At 44.5% G+C, this 16,572-nt stretch overlaps 1 protein-coding gene across 1 annotated transcript in view; it reads right to left on the bottom strand.

The window, feature by feature from the left end:
* The window catches only part of smg1 (SMG1 nonsense mediated mRNA decay associated PI3K related kinase), an 80,003-nt gene extending 63,797 nt beyond the window's left edge, over positions 1-16,206 (bottom strand). Inside the window, 4 exon segments of the mRNA XM_034089547.1 lie at positions 4,377-4,513; positions 10,302-10,454; positions 10,545-10,693; positions 16,127-16,206. Coding sequence (XP_033945438.1) covers positions 4,377-4,513; positions 10,302-10,454; positions 10,545-10,693; positions 16,127-16,206 — 519 coding nt within the window.
* Positions 16,207-16,572: the final 366 nt, after the last annotated feature.

Below are 16,572 nucleotides of genomic sequence, written 5' to 3'. Positions count from 1 at the left end.
CGGGCCACACATACACACACCCTCCCGGTCCTCCAGATGGCCAGTCGGTGCCTGCCGGTGAGCGTGGAAGTGTGGTCTGCCACAAGCGGGCGGCAGGAGCGGGGCTGTCAGCATCAGCTTGTTGAGGGTATTTTAAACTCGATGCGCTCTGAAACTACGGGGCGGCCGAGGAAAAAAAATACACATGCGTTAATCGCGTTAAAATATTTAGTGGCGTTATTTTTTTTTACGTTAACGCGTTATTAACTTGACAGCCCTAATATATATATATATAATTCATATATTTCAATATTATTTCACATTTCATTTGCAATGTTGAATGTTCAATAAGGGAATGAAAGGATGTACTTGAATTATTATTATATATTATCATTATGTCAGTGGTCTAAAATGGTCTTACAACGGTGCCGACAATATTATCGTTTATCGCAATAATTTCCAGGAAAATGTATCGTCCAACAAAATGAATTATCGTGAGAGGCCTAGATGGAACAATTTCACACACAGATATAGGCTAGACCTATACAATTTATTTATTATGGTTTATAATTCGTTATTGATTTCTGACGCACTTTCTAAATAATAAAAAGGGGGTTCATATGCATCTTACTGCATGTATTCATTTATGAAAAAGAAGTCATGTGCAATAATATAGAAAATTGAGGATGCAATGCATTGTTATGAATCGTGATATCGAATCGGCGACAGGATATTCGTAACCAAATCGTGAGACCAGTGAAGATGCACAGCCATAGTAACTATGCTACCTTTTTCTGCTCCATTGTAAAGATTTAGGGAAAGAGGACTCGCGTGAAACAGTATGATTGGAAATGCCATGTGACGAATGAGAGATTACAGAAGATAAATCCAAACAGAGTGTTGACAGTGTGGTGCAGTGACCACATATTTGTGTAGGTCGACACAGAAGTTAGCATCTCCCTGGTTCCCCCAACAGAAAGAGCAATGGGATTTTGGAATATTATAGAAAATAAGATATGAGGCTAACAAATGTTTATGATACTTACACTTCACTTATTAACATCACTTTGTATATTTCGAAGCAAATATACAAATGCTAGATGTTAAAAGTTGTAAGCTTGTGTTCACCACAGCACAGATCTTGCTTAAGACCTCATTTACACCCAAACGCCAACGCATACGAAATGCAAACGAACACGATATCAAAAAAGTATTCCGTTCACACGAGACCGCTCTGGAGCGCTGGAGACACTGTAGTACATATGCCTGGCCTGTAAGTGGCGCTGTACTTCCACACGAGACCGCTCGGGAGCGCGTGAGACGCTGTACTTCCACACGAGACCGCTCGGGAGCGCGTGAGACGCTGTAGTACATATGCCGGGGCTGTAAGTGGCGCTGTACTTCCACACGAGACCGCTTGGGAGCGCTGGAGACGCTGTAGTACGTATGCCAGGCCTGTAAGTGGCGCTGTACTTCCACACGAGGCTGCTCGGGAGCGCTGGAGACGCTGTAGTACATATGCCGGGGCTGTAAGTGGCGCTGTACTTCCACACGAGACCGCTTGGGAGCGCTGGAGACGCTGTAGTACGTATGCCAGGCCTGTAAGTGGCGCTGTACTTCCGCACGAGGCCGCTCGGGAGCGCGTGAGACGCTGTAGTACATATGCCAGGCCTGTAAGTGGCGCTGTACTTCCACACGAGGCTGCTCGGGAGCGCTGGAGACGCTGTAGTACATATGCCAGGCCTGTAAGTGGCGCTGTACTTCCGCACGAGGACGCTCGGGAGCGCGTGAGACGCTGTAGTACTTATGCCAGGCCTGTAAGTGGCGCTGTACTTCCGCACAAGGCCGCTCGGGAGCGCGTGAGATGCTGTAGTACAAATGCCGGGCCTGTAAGTGGCGCTGTACTTCCACACGAGACCGCTCGGGAGCGCTGGAAACGCTGTAGTACATATGCCAGGCCTGTAAGTGGCGCTGTACTTCCGCACGAGGCCGCTCGGGAGCGCTGGAGACGCTGTAGTACGTATGCCAGGCCTGTAAGTGGCGCTGTACTTCCGCACAAGGCCGCTCGGGAGCGCGTGAGACACTGTAGTACGTATGCCGGGCCTGTAAGTGGCGCTGTACTTCCGCACGAGGCCGCTCAGGAGCGTGTGAGACGCTGTAGTACATATGCCGGGCCTGTAAGTGGCGCTGTACTTCCACACGAGACCGCTCGGGAGCGCTGGAGACGCTGTAGTACATATGCCTGTGTCTCCTCTTCTCCCTGTACACAAACTCGCTCGGATCTGTCATTAGCTCGCATGGTTTTTCATACCACTGCTACGCTGACGACACCCAATTAATTCTGTCCTTTCCCCGCTCAGAGACCCAGGTCGTCGCACGCATCTCTGCTTGTTTAGCTGACATCTCTCAGTGGATGTCTGCTCATCATCTCAAGCTCAACCTTGACAAAACTGAAGTGCTTTTCCTTCCGGGAAAAGATTGTCCCTCTCTTGACCTAACTATCAACATCGGCCCCTCTGTTTTTTCCCCGACTCAGACTGCAAGGAATCTGGGTGTTATCCTAGATAACAACCTGTCGTTTACGGCAAACATCGCTGCTACAACCCGCTGCTGCAGATACACGCTTTTCAACATCAGGAAGATACGCCCACAGCTGACCCAGAAATCGACGCAGGTTCTGGTCCAGGCTCTCGTCACCTCACGCCTAGACTACTGCAACTCCCTCCTGGCTGGTCTACCTGCATGTGTCATCCGACCTCTGCAGCTCATCCAGAATGCAGCGGCTCGTCTGGTCTTCAACCTTCCAAAATTTTCCCACACCACGCCGCTCCTCCACTCCCTCCACTGGCTTCGGTAACTGCTAGAATCCACTTCAAGACACTGGTACTTGCGTACCATGCTGCGAATGGATCTGGCCCTTCCTACATCCAGGACATGGTTAATCGTACACCCCAGCACGTGCTCTACGCTCTGCATCAGCCAAACGGCTCGCTGCACCCTCGCTGCGAGGGGGACCCAAGTTCCCATCAGCAAAAACACGTGGGTTTGCTATCCTGGCTCCAAAATGGTGGAATGAGCTCCCCATTGAAATCAGGACCGCAGAAAGCTTACACACCTTCCGGCGCAGACTGAAAACTCATCTCTTTCGACTCCACTTCGAGCGATAGAATGACTAACAAATAACTGCTAACAGAGCACTTATATACTAATAAAGGACTGGCTTATCTAAAGCCAGTTGAGTAGCACTTGAAACGATTGGCTCTTTGAAACCTGATGTTCTTATATGATTCTGTTTTCTTCAAGGTTGTGTCTTCCTGGTCGAATGTACTTATTGTAAGTCGCTTTGGATAAAAGCGTCAGCTAAATGCAATGTAATGTAATGTAATATGCCAGGCCTGTAAGTAGCGCTGTACTTCCGCACGAGGCCGCTCGGGAGCACTGGAGACGCTGTAGTACATATGCCAGGCCTGTAAGTAGCGCTGTACTTCCGCACAAGGCCGCTCAGGAGCGCGTGAGACGCTGTACTTCCACACGAGACCGCTCGGGAGCGCGTGAGACGCTGTAGTACATATGCCAGGCCTGTAAGTGGCGCTGTACTTCTGCACAAGGCCGCTCGGGAGCGCGTGAGACGCTGTAGTACATATGCCAGGCCTGTAAGTGGCGCTGTACTTCCGCACAAGGCCGCTCGGGAGCGTGTGAGACGCTATAGTACATATGCCGGGCCTGTAAGTGGTGCTGTACTTCCGCACGAGGCCGCTCGGGAGCGCTGGAGACGCTGTAGTACATATGCCAGGCCTGTAAGTGGCGCTGTACTTCCGCACGAGGCCGCTCGGGAGCACGTGAGACGCTGTAGTACATATGCCGGGCCTGTAAGTGGCGCTGTACAAAATACACCAAAAGCAGCGAAGAAGACCCCCGAGCATGGTTGTCCTTCTGTTTATGCCCTGCGGTGGATTTAGCAACATGATGCTGATGGTTGTGGTAGAGGAGCTGTAGATTTTGCATTAACATCTGTAGCATGGTCAGTAGATACTGTCAGTAGCTACTGACCATGCTACAGCAGTAAGCAGCAGAGGTGGGGAGAGGCGGGGCTATGGCTTCATCGTTATCAGGAAATTATCGTATAGGACGTACACAGAGCCGTTTGGCCCCCTAGAGCGTTCCGTTTGCAAATCTATCCACCTTGGGACCCGTTATCGTTTGCGGGGTCCGTTTCCGCGTTTCCGTTACGGCCTCGTGTGAACAAACAGGCTATACGAAAGAGAAAAGTAGCAGATACAATCGTTTGCGTTCTCATGTAAACAGCACATAAGGCATCTAACCTTCCGGGTCTTATGACATTTTAACAGTATTCACTGGAGGTTGTTTCGCTGATGTTAGCAGGAGGGGAGACTGACCACTTTGCTCTCACTGTGACTGATCAGGTCCTTCAGCTGTTTGAGGGTGGACAGCCTGCGGTCGCGGTCGTCCTCCCTGGAGACTCTGCGCAGGAGGTTGGCCAGCCGAGTATCCTCTGAGATCGCCATCCCTCTGTCTGCAACAACAACAACAACAACACAGCATGTCAACAACTCTGCAGGTTCATCCTCATTTTTATTCTGTCACATGAACCTTAACATCAGGAAATATCATAATCGCTAAAGGAAATACAAAGATATCGTTATCGGCTATGCAAGTGCACTGATCTTCAGATATGGTTCAATCCCCGTTGCAGTCAGCATATGGCTGTGTCCCTGGGCAGACCCCTCACCCCAAATACTGCAGCTCCTGTGGGGACTGCCCACAGTATGGAGTCGCTTTGGGTAAACGCGTCTAACAAAGTGACATCATATAATGAACTAAAAAACACAAAGTAACTACACCGGATATTGCTCATTTCTCATGAGTAAATTATAATGTCCATGACCACGGGAAAAAATCTTGGTGTTATTTTTGACGAGGATTCGTCTTTTAGATCCCATATAAAGAACATTTCAAGGACTGCCTACTTCCATCTACGGAATATTGCAAAAATCAGGCACATCCTAAATCACAACAATGCAGAAACACTAATCCATGCTTTTATCACCTCCAGGCTTGATTATTGCAATTCCCTTTTATCAGGCTGTCCAAACTCATCATTAAAGACCCTTCAATTCATACAAAATGCTGCAGCACGGGTTTTAACAGGAACAAAGAAGATGGACCGCATCACTCCTGTTTTAGCAGCATTGCACTGGCTACCAGTTCAGTCCAGGATTGATTTTAAAATACTTTTACTAACATACAAAGCGCTAAATGGTCAGGGACCATCCAATTCAAACTGGAACCTCTCTCATACAATACAAGTGTGTGTGTGTGTGTGTGTGTGTGTGTGTGTGTGTGTGTGTGTGTGTGTGTGTGTGTGTGTGTGTGTGTGTGTGTGTGTGTGTGTGTGTGTGTGTGTGCGCACGCACGCGATGGATCGTTGGAGCTATGTGCAACTCAAGGCATATGCTCGAACGGGAGCTGCCTGGATGCTGCAATCATGTTGCGCACTATCCGAGCTGAGTGTGCTGACTTTCCGTACAATGTCCCACTGTCTGCTTCCTGCATAAAGTCAAGTGCTCGGCGCAGTTGTGGCGAAATGTCGCTCCTCTGTTTTCATTTAAACAGCTCCTTATATCCGTTAAACGCTTTTTTCCGGGTTCGGTTCTGGGTAAAACAAAGATGATGCGGGTCGGGTCGCGGGTATTGCATAATAAATATATTAAAATAATAATAATTTAGTTTAATGTTTAAATCCTCAGACCTCTCCCCCGCGGGACCGTGCATAATCATAACCTCTGCAGCGCATCAATCTGCTGCTGAGCGCGCCACATTCGAAATGGCTGAGGTGAAGCTCTCTATGGAGAATACAGCATTTTCAATAACACTTCCTCAAGAGCGAAATCCAACGTCTGGGAGGCTTTTGGTTCCTAGATGGAGAAAATAACCAACATCCCACACAAATATGCAACTGCATGTGTTAATAATGGCACGTTTTCACTGCTCATATATATATATATATATGCGGGTTCGGGTCGGGTTGCGGATCTTGTGCCGACGGGTCGGGTTGCGGAACTAATTGGCAATATGTGCAGGTTGCGGGGCGCGTTCGGTATTGCACGTCGCGGGAGCGGGTCTTGAAAATCAGACCCGTGCAGGACTCTGGGGCAGACCCCCTCAAAGAAAACAATATATTTACACACGTAAGGTCATCATCTTAACAGTTTTGTATGCTCATCCGTGAGCAGAGCATCAAGTTGACATGTCTATTACAGCTGAATGCGGCGATTACCATTTTGTTCAGCAAAACGCCTCACAAACGTATGAAGATCTAAAGCTTTAGTGCGTTTTGATTCAATGCTGAGTGCAGCCACACTGACAGTCTCTTCTCTGTCAGTGTAGACCTTCAGTGCTTGGGTCCGAATGCTTCTCGTTTTGCGCCGTACCGTTCAAATGAAATCGCCGCCAATCATATGTCAACGCTCGCGCCAGGACCGGGGGAGGGGTTACATGACGTGCATCTTGTGCTGCATTCACTTGCACTCGGACATTAGAGACTTTCTCTCATAAATGTCCGATGAGCCACAACTTTTCTTTCAAAACAAAGCTGCCAACTGGGGTGGCAGCTGGGGTGGCAAGGCCTATTTTTAGGGTGTCAGTTACCCCCCCGGTAGGTGAAACTAGGCTACTAGCTACAGTACAGATGGAACTAGATGAGCTGTTAACTCTCGCTCTGAATTTTTTTTTTTCAACTTTAACGGACATGTTGACGGGTGTCATCTGCTGGTGGCAAACCGGAGAGAATTACAGTGCTTGCCTCGACGGGGAGGGATTGCATTGAATTACAGCAACAGGAGCAAACTACAACTACTACAAAATCAGATGCTGTTGGTTCCTGTACATGTGGTTAAATATGTACATTGTAATCCCTGTACATTTTGCTGTATGATGTCCTTTTGTTGTTCTGTTGTTTATGTTTTTATGTCTTCTTGTGGAACCTACTGCTGCAGGTCACCCTTGAAAAAGAGATCATTGATCTCAATGGGATTTTACCTGGATAAATAAAGGTTTTGAATTGAATTGAAACGCTTGCCTCAGGAGAAAAAGAGCCACAGCGCAGAATAAACCATGCGAGGGAAGTCTTCTTCACTGCTTTTGTGGCAGACTACAGCGCCACTTACAGACCTGGCATATGAACTACAGCGTCTCCAGCGCTATCGAGCGGCAATGGCCAGCTGTGGCCCAACCTCATATTCCCCTGATAGGTGGAGAGTTGGCCATATAGGCGGAGCTCCTCGTTTCTGATGTCAGAGAATTTTCAAATCTGTATCAGTCTGTATCAGATCCGTTGCAGCCCCGTTTTTAGAGATTTGGGTATGGAGGAAAAGAGAGAGGGTTGTGTTTTCTGACACTTGGTGAGTTCCGTGACACACATGTATAAAAGACATACAAAAGTGCATTTTGCATGATAGGTTCCTTTTAAAGTATCAACCGTCAGTGGTGACTTTTTTTTGTCGATCAGTCTATTAAAGGTGGGGTAGGTAATTTTGGAGAAACCAGCTCGAGTGCACTGGAATTTGAAAATACACCGCCGGAAAAAATCTGCTACTTCCTTACAGAGCCCCTCCTCCAACACACACGAACGCGCACATGACCAATGAGGGCACGAGATAAGTTTGTGCACAGATGGAAGGCTGACAGGCAGGTAGGCCATCCAGTTACTTTAGCCGGGCCGGCTCAGATGATTGGTCGTGCTTTTTACAGCGCCACGGCTTCCAGATGACATTTTTTTATGGATTTTTTGTCAAAGCACTTCAGATATTCATTGCTATCGGGATGTTATGAGCATTCCATGGAATATAACAAGTGTATCTCGAGCCGGTTTCTCAAACTTACCTACCCCACCTTTAATACCCATTTATTAAAATAAGAAAACTTAATGGCCTAATAAATATACAGAAGACTCTTTTAGTTTGTGAATTTTAGGTAAATGGAGAATAAAGATGAACGGAGACTGAGCGCTCACCTTTCAGGTCAACACACATGAAGTCAGCGGAGGCCAATCAAGTTACATTTGATCCCCCTCAGTCATTGTTCTAATCCTTCAAAATGAAAGACCAACTTGAGATATTGTCGGTCATTAGGGGTGTAACAGTTCACAATCATTTTGGTTCGGTACGTACCTCGGTTTTTAGGTCACGGTTCGATACGTTTTCCGTACAGCAGAAAATATTGTCACAAAACATATATATATATGTTTTAACTATTATTCAACTGTGAATAATGTATTCACTCAAATAAATACAAAATATAATACAAATGAATATTAAGGTGCAGCATTTCGATGAACTGAAATAATCTGTATTTGAACTTTACTGTACTAGTACTCACAAAACATAAACTATTAGTTTTGGGTTTTTAATTATTATTAAACTTTGAATATTCACTCAAATAAATACAAAATGTAATAAAATAAACATTAAGGTGCAGCATTTCGATGAAATGAAATAATCTGTACTGTACTCACCTAAGCAGCCAGTTTGACATTAGGACTTGCTTGTCATTGTATTTTCATGTTTTTTTAAAGAAAGATGAACTTGTCCACATTGCTTGCCGAAAGGGCAGATCTGCTGGCACTAGCAATTAGGGGTGTAACGGTTCACAGAAGTCACGGTTCGGTTCGTACCTCGGTTTGGGGGTCACGGTTCGGTACGGGTTCGGTACAACAAGAAAAGGCAAAAAAAAGTCCCAAATGCCTAATTCCAGGTTTGTTGTTATTTCTTTTTTAACAGTAGTGCAAGCATACCGCACTGCTATCGAACAACGCCGACACACCGTCCTCATCCGATCCACCACTCGCACACTTCATCGTTATTGTAGTCCACAGGGAACCCGAAATGTTCCCACACAGCTGATTTAAAAGAAGCAGGTGGGTTCTAGCTCCTGTGTGTTATCTGAAATCGCCATACTAACTTTTCTTCTTGTATTTTGTTCGTTTTGTTGTTGTGTTTCTTCTTGTTCTTCATTTGTTGTTTAAGGGCGGCTGGCAAACAGCTTTTAGGCGCAATATCGCCCCCTGGATTATAAATAGTGTAGTGGATACTGCCCTGAATGACAGACTTTTTTCCCACGCGTAAAAAAAAAAGGCGTATTCGTCGTGTGACTGCATGTGCCGAACCGTGACGTCCGAACCGTGACGGGTACCGTTACACCCCTACTAACAATGTCTCCTGCTGTGGAGAACACCCTCTCTCTAGGGACAGAGGTAGTAGCAGATACAGTCAGGTAGCGCTTTGCTAACATGGCAACATAAGGATATTTGGCGTTTGTTTTAGCTTTGGCTCGGTCTGAACTTGTTGCGAGTGGTGGAGGCTTACATGCTAGTGGGAGTTGGGTTTGCACTTCAGTCTTTTTTCTTTAGGTACCGGTGATATTCACGTTCGGGTGATGCCTTTTCAAATGAGTGTGCAAGTTTGATGTATTGCCAGCCGCGTAACCAATGTTAGTTGAACAATGCCGACAAACAGCTTTGGTTCGGTCCACCTGTCTTTGTCCGTCATCCTTGTACGTAACTGCGAAACCAAAATGTTCCCAAACCGGAGACTTCAATGATGCTGGAGGAGTTTCGAGCTCAACTTTATCTGCGTTCGCCATTTCCTCAAATGACTGACTAAATTTGAACGCATCCCTGTGACCAGCTCTCATAGTATGCCTCTCGTCCAATTAAATGACTTGCTCGCTCTATGACGCGTTGAGCCCAATGTGAGCAAATTACTCTGAATGCTGCGACGCAGCACCTGAGATTACTTCCAAAAAGTTGTTCACGTTCTCATTCTTTTACGTTTAACGTTATATTCGTTGGGTACACACGTGTACCGACCTGAAGGGCCCATACAGAGTATTTTCGGTACGAATACATATACCGTTACACCCCTATCGGTCATTAATTTAAAAAAAATAGTTTATTAGCAGTCACATGGCACTGCTAGACATATAAACATCTTCTAGTGCCATTGGTGCATGTCACCTTATTTGCCCATGTGCAGATGAGACAAATGAAGCTTGAACAAGCTGATGCTGATGTATGGTGCATCACAGATTATACATATGTTGGCAATTTGAGATTTACAGGGTTAGGGTTACTGTGGTACATTTGTTTTAGCTTGATAGAAAGCTGCAGCACAAACGGTCAAAATGAAATAAAAGAACTGTAGTCTTTCAGTAAGATTAGCCTCAATATGCAGGAGTATCTTAGGCCATCTGCAGCCCTTATCACTGAATCATATGTTAGAGCATCGATCTGTCAGAGAGCTTACCCTGCGATTTCCTCATGTCCTTTGAAGCTAAAGCACGGTTTCCATGCTGAAACGGAGTCAAATCTGTAGTCACGTCATTGGGCCTCAACTCTTGCCCCACCGACTTCCAACCAAATGTAGTATCACAGACACCCGGACCAGCTTCATATCCATCTGAGGGAAACAAGGGGGTTAGAACTGTTTATTACATAGGAAGCTAAAAAAGAAAAACAAGGTTAGAAGGATATTGGACTCAGGCCTCACCTTCGTCCTGGTATGCCTCTGCAGGAGCGTAGGCATCGCTGGGCACGGCGGGCTGGTCGGGGCAGCTGGGGGGCAACACGTCATACACCGCTGCTGAACCGAACTCTCTGGACTTCACTCCGTCCTGGCTGGATGACACACTTTCAACTCTGAACACAAAGAGAGATGAGAAAGAGAAACCCTGTCACTGAAGTACTGGCATGGCTTCACAAAGGATTTCACTGATAGGTCATCATCTAATAAAAAATGTTAATGACTTACTCCACAACTGAATAGGGGAGGAATCTGAGAATTTTACAAAGACCTTATGGTACCTGATTTCAGATCTCCATAACTTCATTCAGAATACATTCTGGATTTACAAGCTAAGGGGCACCAGGCAGGTACCATATATATATATATATATATATGAGGCTGTGTGCTCCTCCGCAGCGCTCGTGTCATCGCCACAGAGGAGCACACAGCCTCTGTGAGCGAGCGAAACAGAGAAAGCACACCTATCTATTTAATATAGTTGTAAAAAATAAAGTAAGAAATAATTCCAATGTGTACTATAGGACAGTAAAAAAAAAAGGTTTAAAAAGGGGAGTGATTAGTAAATATGCATAAATAAAAAGAAAGAATACTAACTAGGTAACATAAGATAAGAATAAAACAGTTTAAATGTGTGTTGTTGGTTGTGATCATATTCTAAAGATGTTTGGATTATTGAAAAGTATACAGCTCCCTTTCATAGAGTGTTGAGAGCTGTATCCATACATTCATGTTGTGCTCAAAGTGCACCAGATTGATGCATTTCACTTCAACATTTAAAAACAAATCTTTCCGGGGGAGCATGCCCCCGGACCCCCCTAGAGGAGGTGAGGACCCCCTAGAGGAGGTGAGGTCCACCCCCAAATAAAGCAGGTTAAAATAATTAAATTGCATACATTTTATTTTGATTGTTTGTGGATGTGTATTATTTGTGTTACTGTATGTTCAATAAAGGTGATTTAGCAAAATACACCTGGAGACCCTCAAGAGCCTTTCTTGTGCTGGCAGACACATAGAAACATATTGGCTGGGCGCACTTCACACGCACTCTGTGATCACATTTTGCTGGGCCCGCGTGCCTTAGCACCGTTGCTATGACTCCATCCTAGGGGAAACACTGGCATGTTAAAGTCTTCTGCCTGTATTCGAAGTGAAAGTCCCCTTTTCACACCATCGCGCTCTGCAGCGCTGTAACTAACAGTTTCTTTAAAGCACTGGAAAATAAGCATTCTGCTGCAATACTACCAAAAGAGGAGCCATTACTCATTAGAACATTGTACTGGCGCAGAGCTTTTAAATGATTATTTATTATCAAAGGGTTTTCACCCAGTCATAGTTTTCTGGAAGTCCGTACAGTTCAGTATGAGGGTATTCCCTACCATTACTGTAACACTTTTTCTGATGACAAATATGCTTATCTGGAAAGAAATTAAACAGAATCTGAGAAAAACCCAATTTCATATAAGGCGCTACATCTTCCTAAACAAGGTTTTCGCACATCACTCGTTCAAATGTTTTGTGAATATGTTCTAGAAAATGTGGTTGTTCCTGCCTGATCACTGCCTGCTCACTGCCTCTGATCACTGCCTGATCACTGCCTCTCATCACTGCCTGATCACTAGTGCTGCGTACCTGGACTCACATTCAGGTTCAGGTCCGGACTCAAGTCCAGAAGTTCAGGTTCAGGTCGGGACTTATAAGTCCGGACCTGAACCCATGGCTTGTGTCAAGTTGTGTGAGTAACTAAAGTGAACTTATTGTGAGCTAATTATCAATTGAAAATTAACTCATAATCAACTCAAATTCAAACTCGTCAGGTTTATTGTGCTCCCTTCCAACTTGTGTCTACATTTCTCTAAAAGTACAAATGTAAAAAAACACTTTTTGCCACTTAAGTCTACAAATGACTTATGACAGCAACTACAGTGAACTACTACAAAGTTCAAACATTTATTTCATTTACCAAACTAAAGTAACCAAACAGTCCCTGAGCTGACTGAGCCTAAATCCCTAAAACGGTGCTGAAAGGTAGAGTGTAGAGTAGACTATACGCATTACACACCGACTATACAGTATAGGCTACACTGTAGTGACTGTACAGTCAGAGTGTACTGTACTGTCTGTACACCATGTATTTTCTACAACTCTACATGTGTACATTATACAGTACATACTGTTAGAAATTAAAATCAATGTTGATATGGCGTCATTTTTGAATTAAATACACTATTTAATTTAAATCAATTTTATTCTGAAAAAACCGAAAGTTCACACTATTAACTTAATACTTTTATTCTGAAAATTATTCACTTCCGGTTAGCATTTCGCCACATGCTACGTTTTCAAACCGTGAGTCGAAGGTGAAATGACATGTGATGTTGTACACTGAGCACACTGGGATTAGCAATCATTTATTGACGCTGAATAACGTGTATCAGGGAATGTTTAAATAACCACAGACACCAGAATATATGTAAGTGCTAGTTTTTTTGCGAGTCCAAGTACCGGTTCCTGACGTTCCGGTTTGAACCGGACTTGAACCGAAACTTTGTACAAGTCCAGTACCGGTTCGGCGTACCGGTACGCAGCACTACTGCTCACTGCCTCTGATCACTGCCTGCTCACTGCCTCTGATCACTGCCTCTGATCACTGCCTATGATCACTGCCTGCTCACTGCCTCTGATCATTGCCTGCTCACTGCCTGCTCACTGCTTGCTCACTGCCTGCTCACTGCCTCTGATCACTGCCTGCTCACTGCCTCTGATCACTGCCTGCTCACTGCCTGCGCTCACTGCCTCTGATCACTGCCTGCTCACTAATAATAATTCCTTACATTTATTATAGCGCTTTTTCAATGACTCAAAGCGCTTTTACATATACACACATTACACATATATCATACATGCAATGGTCAGATACTGTGGACAATACCCACAGGAGCAAGTTCAGGTGAAGTGTCTTGCCCAAGGACACACCGGCTTTACAGACGCAGCAGCGGCGGGTTTCACCTCTTGATCTGATGATCATTGCACAGCACACTGCGCCACACCGTCCATCTTCACCCCTCGAGGTCATCGAGGCGCTTTTACAAGTACACATTGGTATTATACATGTACTGCGGACAATACCCACAGGAGCAAATCCGGGTGAAGTGTCTTGCCCAAGGACACAACGGCCTGACGCAGTGGCGGCAGGAGCGGGTTTGGAACTGGAGTTCCCCAGCACCCCCCTTGATCTGATGATCGGATGCACAGACCACTGCGCCACCCGTCCCAGAACGGCCTGCCACACTGTGGCTCTGAACTGAAAGTGAAAGCAGCCGATGGCACATCCTCAGTGGATTGTGACTGAAGTCATTAGAACTGATAGAAGCTAAACTACACAGCAGGGAAATCTCAACTATAAAATGGCATGTTTCTGTTTTATAAGTTCAGCAAATTACTGATTTTTTGTTTTGTTTGCCTGACAAACGGCTACAGTATCAGAAAGCGTAAACATTCAGCGTCCAAAAGTCAAAACAGGAAACACTTATCTCCCAACAAATCATAAAAGCAACCATATGGCATCAAACGTCTTGGGTCGTTTTTTACTGGAACAATATAAGCCAACACAAATCTATTGAACACGTATATATAATAACTTATTAACAAAAGCCACTTGAAAATAAACAAAATCATCTGTTGACTTTATAGGATTCCATTAGTTCATTTGCTTAATTTAAAGTGTTGCTAAACTAAGAGACACAGGGAAATTGTATTGTTTTTTCCCACTCATGTGTTTCTTAAATGATGCAACCAACAGTTTATCCACGTGTGTATGCAAGAGATTTTTCTTCTCGTGCCTTATGTATAACATTTCCAGAACAATGAAAACATATTTTAATTGCTGATCATGAAATGTAGGATCAAACGAACAACGCCACTAATAATAGGTTCCTACTATGTTGCTTTGTGAGCAGCATTACTCATGTACACATTTGTCCTGCTTAGTAAACAGGCCAAGGAATGTGTTTGTTTTAACATTCCTGCTTTGAAAAGTATATATATATATATATATATATATATATATATATATATATACACACACCCACCACTTCTCCTTAGCATTCGTAAACAAGGCAAGGCAAGTTTATTTATATAGCACTTTTCAACACAAGGCAATTCAAGGTGCTTTACAAAAAACGAAAGACATTAAGAAAATGGCATTTAAAATCAAGTAGATTGTTGCTTTTATTTGCTTTTAGTGGTCTATTGTATTTATTATATGGCTGTTTTTTATTTTTTTATTATTACGTTTATTCTGGTTTGTTTATTTTTATTTTTAAATGTATTTATTTTATGTTTTGTGAGCTTATCTCTCTGTACAGCACTTTGGTCTGAAGGTTTTAAAGTGCTATATAAATAAAGTTGGATTGGACTTGAACCTCATAATTGTGTAATCAAATGTTCAAAGTACCAAAAGTAAACAATGCATGTGGCGCACAGTAGCTGCTTGTTGGTATTATGGTTACAATTGTGCATCTAACCACAAGTTCTGGCATTGTGTTAAACAGTGGTCCTAAGGTTTAGGCCCTTGGTCAAAACTTTTTACAAATGCAAAGTGTATACGGGGCCCGGGTAAAAATGATTTATGGTGCCTGTATCTGCATTATGCAGTTCGTTAGGTAATAATTTGTGAAACTTTAGTTCCACTATAAATTGTTTGAGAATGTGTGCACTGTAAGCACAATGTAATCTCAAAACACCTAGGTCATATCAATAGATCTTTCCCAATAGCCTATGTGTCAATGGGGCCCCAGATTTGGTAACGATGCAGGAAAACAAGAATTTGGGCCAAAGAAATGTGTAATTAATTCAATTTAGACACACTAATAGTAGTCATAAAGTGAACATGGGGCATTGAGGGCCAATGAGCGACAGGGGCCCCTGCTGCAGTCACCCCGCTAAAAACACATGATGTTACAGATGTCGTGAGGCACGTTTACACATGTGATGCTAACTCAGAAGCCTAATGCTTCAACCAGTCATTTATTATCAGCTTAAATGCTGACGGAGCACAGTTTTAATTACACCGTGTATACATATATCCGGAAGTTCTGAAGGAAGTTGATAACATTGCATTAGGGTGGCGTTTTCCCTGGCTAAGTGTTAGCCAGCGCCAACAGTATCGTGATGATGCTAACTAGCTAACACAGCTCATTAAGAATAAGTATCACCTTGAGGTTGATTTATAAATTAATATTGGGTTATCATTGCGGTATATGAGACTTCATTTTTGCCAACATGTCAATTATGTCAATTAAGTGAGTTAGCAGCATGTAGCTAATCAATGCTAAGCTAGCTTTAGCGCCGGGCTCAACAGCTTGCAGCGTGTTGTGCCATTGTGACAATACAGAGGTTAAACAGACAATTAGACAACGGTGAGCATGTAATGCTTTAGCCCAGAGACACCCAGTATTTCCATCCCATTACTCAATTGAGCAACACAGCATAGGCCCATAAGGTCCCCGCTGTATTGTAGCTAGCTTCCTCCGGAGGTGAGCACCAACCTGGGCTGCCAGTCACTCCAGTGTGGCTGCAGTCTGTGGGCAGCGCCGCTGAGCCGAGACTCCGGGGCTTTGCGGCTCATTACCTTTCAGAGAGCTGCATGACCCGCCGGCCGCGGTGACCGTGGAGCTCCTCAGGGTTACTTTGCTCTAGTATGTCTTGTCAAGTCTCTAAAATCGGTTAGCAACTCGTCGTTATGGCTAGCTTATGGTAGTGTTGTTTGCTCTTCTTCTCTGCGATGTTACGGCAGTGGACCGCTTCATTACTGCCATCTTCTGGAGGTAACGGTTGTTAGCCTCCAGCCTCTTATCAGACCTATTCCTGTGAGGGGGTCAAATCAAGGTTTTGCCTTGTCCACTTTCACTATTCGACTGTTTGCCCAAATCCTCTAATTCCTTTTATCCAGTGGTGGAATGTAAGTAAGTAAGTACATCTACTCAAGTGCTGT

The sequence above is a fragment of the Pseudochaenichthys georgianus genome, chromosome 8 (genome assembly GCF_902827115.2).
Source record: "Pseudochaenichthys georgianus chromosome 8, fPseGeo1.2, whole genome shotgun sequence".
Taxonomy (NCBI): domain Eukaryota; kingdom Metazoa; phylum Chordata; class Actinopteri; order Perciformes; family Channichthyidae; genus Pseudochaenichthys; species Pseudochaenichthys georgianus.
Note: the sequence above shows the minus strand (reverse complement) of the source record. Positions and strands in the feature narration are given on the sequence as shown.